Source organism: Monopterus albus, unplaced genomic scaffold (assembly GCF_001952655.1).
Source record: "Monopterus albus unplaced genomic scaffold, M_albus_1.0 scaffold86.1, whole genome shotgun sequence".
Taxonomy (NCBI): domain Eukaryota; kingdom Metazoa; phylum Chordata; class Actinopteri; order Synbranchiformes; family Synbranchidae; genus Monopterus; species Monopterus albus.
This window is the reverse complement of record NW_018127966.1, coordinates 353,398-359,397: the sequence shown is the minus strand read 5'-3', so window position 1 is coordinate 359,397 and position 6,000 is coordinate 353,398. Positions and strand designations below refer to the sequence as shown.

The window sequence follows — 6,000 nt, the reverse complement described above, 5'->3', positions numbered from 1 at the left end:
CTGTGTGCCAGCCTGTATTTGAAGTTCACATCAACACCGATACAGCTTTGGACCACATACCAATACTGATTACTGGATACAAGGTTCGTACATCCTGTCACTAGGCCAATGTATTGAACCAAATGGGACGGAAAATGGATTTTTGTGACTCCAACTGGAACGTAAACAGGAACGAAACGAGTATTTTCAGGGATAACCAGGAGGGAAATAAGCTATTTCATTAATGTAGCTTTAGTGACTCGCTTTTAGAATTCATGGATGTTTGCTTGTTAATTGGTCTCATCACAAATCATCAAAGACAGATATGTTTCTAAAATCTCAAGTTTTATATAGAAGAAGCACAATAAATTGCACAACAGCATTATTTCTTTTAAGATTCCCACTTTGGTACCAAATTCTTATTAAGCTGTACGCCTGGTCACAACATCAAACTCAAATTCCAAGATTTCTCAACCCAGCAACAGTGTAAAATGGGCTGGTAGCGTTTTTATCGGAGCATATTACTCATACCCGTGTCTGAAGTGCTGACGCTTGAAAGAAAGAAATGCTTTAGTCAGATTCTCTGGAATGTGCCGCCATCCTAATATCTCTACTGGCACTGACTCTACTGACTGAAACCTGACACACACACAGAGTGGCCTGTGCACTAACACATGCGCTCAGCACAGACACACTGACTTGCATGTGTAAATGTGCACTGCCCTCCCTCCAGGTATTTTGTTTACATGGATGAGAGTTAAGAGAAGCGAGTCCCACTATAGAAAGAGCAGCGAGATTGTCAAGTTGTCAGGGTCACAGCCATCGGATGACAACTTATAGAGTTTGTACAGCTGAGACAAGCGCATGAATATATGCATGTGACAAAAGACACAGCCTTCTAGACCCAGGGTTAAAGACTGTGTAGAAAAACAAACATGAGCCAAACACAAGAATGGGCTTTTTATAATGAGCTCTAAATTAAGATGCACACAAACGTGACATTCCATACCACACTGACATAATGTCCTACACACAAATGCACCAGAGCAAAAACACAAGCATCAACTTCAACAAATGCCTCATTCATAATCATACAGGAACGCACAAGCACAACCATAGTGGTCACACAGACACACACACACACACACACGCACAAGCATAAAAACTCAGACAAAAGCAGAGCTTCATTGTCTGGAGGACTACACAGGCTTGGCCCCACCAACCTAAGCTGGCTAATTATAGCCTAGATACACACAATGAGAGCAGGGATGCATAAAAAAAAACAAGAAAAATAAAGAATACAAAAATTATGTGTATTAAAGAAGATAATTAATGGGAAGAAAGTAAGAGCAGATGGGAGAAATAAAAAGAGCTAAATCTTATGCTTTGCTTCTGGTATTTTATCAGTCTGTCATCACACAAACACACATAAACACCCTTGGAAAAAGTACACAACTCTACTTTGGTCTGTGTAGTTTCCATGTGCAGTCTTCCTCCAAAATATATTGTTTCATAGATTTTGGCCAAGATTATTTGAAAACTGTTAGGCAGCACATAGAGAACAGAGCTGTTGTGTGTGTGCCTCTAAAAGTATTTTTTAGCACTAGTGCAGCTTATTCATGTTCTGTCAACTGAATCCAAAGGTTGGCGCTGCTGCCTTATGTCACACTAACGTACCTATAACAATGAGGGTGTAGTTGATGTTCACACTCCCAAACCCGTTGGTAGCTTTACAGATGTAAGTCCCCGCGTCGTCAGTCTCCACCTCTTTAATACGCAGAGTGTGCTGTAACACCTTGAACCGAGTCCATCCACTGTGGATGTTGCGACCATCTTTGGTCCACATGATGAGAGGTGGGGGGTCACCCTCCACAGGGCAGGGCAGCTTCATGGTGCGGCCTAGGCGGACACTCTGCCGGTGGGCCACCCTCTCTGACACCCTGGGGGGACCTATGTAGAGCAAGAACGGGAGAGTTAGTGAAGTTACAAGACACTATTAAACACATATATGTGCCCTCTCCTCTCCCCTCCCCTCCTGCTCTCCTCTCCTCTCCTCTCCTCTCCTCCCCTCCCCTCTCCTCTCTCTCCCTATGCTTCTATATGCCACCATTACACATTACTTTGTGTCTCCTCTCTCCCGTAGTGTGTCCTCTCTCTCTCTGTACCTTTCTGTAGGTTGCCCTGGCCCTGGAGCTTTGTAAAGTGTCCTGAGATGACTTTTGTTGTGATTTGGTGCTATATAAATAAAATTTGATTTGATTTGATTTGATTTGATATAAATAAATTCATACATTTTTTTTACCACCATATCTTCAGACATGATTACAAAAAGTGTGAACCTGCTAATGTAACTTTTCACATTAGTTTACTGAATTTCTTTTCTTATATTAGACACACACACTAGGGATTAAACGGGTACTGGTGTCACATTAAACCATGGTAAAATTTCCAAGGGTCGGTATTACCACTTCAAATTTTAAGAAGCATCTTTAAATTAAATGACCGCACTTTGAAAAACTCACCCACTGAAGGGTTAAATACTAGCCAGGCTCAACCAACGTCAGTGAAAACATGGCAGAATGCAGTGACAGACTGAGGGACAACACTCCAGAGATTTGTTATCCATCTAAGAAAGAAGCCCGAAGTGTGGACATACTTTAGATTTTACAAAAAAAAAATCTCATGATGTGAGGACTTCAGAGGACTAAAGCTTTCAGTGTTACCTAGTGTCACTGCGTCATGTCTACTAGCCCACACGCTACATAGTATATTCACCCAACCAGTACATTTTGTTCATTAAACTCCAACAGCCACTGACTTGGCTGAAAAACTTTCAACAGGAGGAAGACTATAATCCTCTGTATTTCTGGAAGATTTTAGGCTCCTTACAAATACTCTGACTACTTAAGATTCATCAGTTTTTATGTACTCAAATGAACATAAAAGTGTGCATGTGAGTGTGAGCAAGAGAGAGAGACATTAATAATGTCATCAATAATAATAATAATAATAATATATTTGCTATTTCCTTTTTAACCGTGTGGTTATGTAACAAACCCAGCAGCCCACAAACCCACATCTGATACATTCTCCAATGTTTACAGAAGGTTAGGGCTGTTGGCTATCTGGTTTTTTAATGTTTATGCAAACACAACGCATAGTGATGCTAACAATTATTTGTGGTTTTCAAAATAAAACCATAAATGAATGATCTCTGTTAGTGTAAGTACTTTTTGAACATTTTCAGGATATTTTAATAGTACTGATAGTACTATTATTTAATAGAATAAGAGATAAATACACACACACACACACACACACACATATATATATATGTATTCAAATTCAAATGGGGGTTTATCGGCATGAAAGTTTCAATAAACACTGCTGCCCAAGCATCAAAACACAATTTATAAATTATAACTGCAACTGGACAATAAATCATTTATATTGATATGTATTAATACTGATATGTATTAATTATGTTTTATATATACACAGTACATTGTGTGTGTGTGTGTATTCATCCCTTATTCTCACCACAGTTCCCACACCAAGCTACAATCTAAATACGTCATGAAACACATAAATTATCCTTTAACCTTTTGTACGTTTATAATGGCTTCACTGAAGTGCTGACATTTTAATACAGACAACAACAGAATCCCCAGGTTGCAAACACAAAGCCAAGCAGTGAGTTTAATATCAACTGAGATGTCGTTTCAAGCCATAAAATCAGGCGTGACCTTGACCGCTCAGTAGCCGGTCTACTGTGAAACTGCACACTAGAAAAACAAAGCAGGGCAGGATGACTGACTGGGAAATGTGGGAGGAAATTAGAGGGTGATGGAGAAAAGTAGGAGTGATGAAGAGAACAAATGGAAATAAGGGGGAGGAGAGAGAAGGAGAGGAAGGAAGTAAAGGAGGTAAGGAAAAAAGTTAAGGGAATGAGAGACGATGGAATTTCAGGGAGTCAGCCTGAGGAAAGAAAGGGAATAGAATATGGCCAAAAAGGAGACAAGTAAAAAAAACAAACAAACAGGAAGACAGAGACTAGAAGTGGGAGGGGCATAGGAGTTAGTGAGGTTCAGTGCATATGGCCTGTCATTATTCCTTTTGGATTAAAATAATAACCTCTAAATCAAGTACTAAAACACATTTAGGCCACCATGTGGTGAACAATGTGCTCTGGCAAACTACAGAAAGTAAATGGATAAACCATCAGAACACAGCCCACGTCAGGTCACGTCCTGTAGGTTAAACAGCTTAAAGAGAGGACAAAGGGTGCTGCACGTTAACAACGCTACTGATTCAGGCTTATCTGACTAAATGCATATGGCCTGATAATGATTAGAAACATGTAAACATCAGAGGTGTATTTAATTTAATGCCCCCTTTGTCTGATACTTTATCACAGGAAATGAACACAGCTTGATGCCAGATATAATATGGAGACCTTTAATTTGCCCTTCTGAACAAAACAGTTGTAGCCTGGTGTTATTAGTCAGCTTGTGGTAGATTCTGCGGAATAAAAAAAAACAAAACAGATGAAGCATAGGTGGTCCAAGTAGAAAAGAATGTAGTCCAATTAAACAAACAAAAGAAACACAAGATATTTGAGGCCAGTGAAGCAGATTCAAGCAGATTAAAGTAGAAGTAAATAGAAGGCAAAAAGGGTTCGACGGTGAACTGTAATCAAACCAGGTGCACAGATTGTGGTTGCTGTGGTGGTTTCTGTAACAATCTGTAGCAAATGCAAAAAACCTGTGCACCACCAACAGAGTAGAACTTTATTGTGCTACTGCTGGACTTCTACTGGAGGTCTCAGTGATATTTGCTGGAGCTCTTCCCTGGTTTTACTGTAACTTTCAATGACACCACTAGACTTAACTTGTGTGTATACTTTTTTAATTTTTATTTATTTATTTATTTATTTTACATTTCTCTAGAAACAGCTAAGTGGTCAGCAGGAGTCACAGTAGCCACCATGCCTCCTGTGTTACTGTGTGGTAGGGTACCTACGGGGTCTCAGATTTAAGGAACATCACTGGTCAGCTCTGTCCAGCTGTCAACTGTCACCAAAAGAAAACAAAAAGATCGTGATTTATTATTATTAGATGACTTGCTGTCAAGCTGGTGTATTGTTTTAAGAGGAGAGCAGGAGGTGGACACAGTGATGGATGGATGAAGGTAAAATGTGTGAAAAAGGCATTAGTCACACAGAGGTATTCACGGGAGCCGCTCCTCCTTTCTCCTCATCACTGCACAGGGTAATGTGTTCATTCATCTGTATGGCTTTCTCATCAGGGGCCCGACAGCTCACTCGTTCTCCGTTTTCCTAATCTCTACCTCTGTTTCTTTCGTTCTTCTGGTTAGGTTTCATTGTTATTTATTGCTTGTTCCCTTGCTCTTCTTTCCTTCTTCCCTCCTTTATATATCTCCCTGAACACACATAAAATCATTTTTCTTGCTTTCTTACTTTAACTCCCCCTTCCTGTTTAATCTATTCTGTCTTTGTGTCTCATTTCCATACATTCCTTTTCTATATCTATATTGTCCACTGAATGTTCATTTCTTCCTTTGTATTTATTTCTTTTCTTCTTCCAACAGATTGAAATCTCATTCCCCTGAACTCTTACTACCCCCATGCTACCTCTCTTTCTTGCTCATAACCCCTTGCTTCTTCCCTACATCCTCCTCCTATCCTCTCTTTCTCCTTGTCATCACTCTTTTCTTCAAACTCTCTGCCTCTCTCTATCTGGCTCGTACTCCCTACTCTTTTTTTTCTCTCTTTCATCACACTCATACACACCAGTTTCAGCGCTGTACCTTTTCTTACTCTCTTTGGAGTGATATACCGGTCACCTGTGTTTTTCTGTTCTGCACACACACACACACACACACACACACACACACACACACACACACACACACACACACACAGTTTGTTTCTACCCCACACACACACACACACACACACACACACACACACACACACACACACACACACACACACAGCTT

The 6,000-nt window shown here is 40.1% G+C and overlaps 1 protein-coding gene across 1 annotated transcript in view; it reads right to left on the bottom strand.

The window, feature by feature from the left end:
• fgfrl1a (fibroblast growth factor receptor like 1a) overlaps positions 1–6,000 on the bottom strand; it is a 73,934-nt gene that overhangs the window by 46,712 nt on the left and 21,222 nt on the right. The window contains exon 3 of the mRNA XM_020607496.1: positions 1,657–1,929. Within this exon, the coding sequence (XP_020463152.1) occupies positions 1,657–1,929 (273 nt within the window). The remainder of the gene's footprint in view (positions 1–1,656; positions 1,930–6,000) is intronic.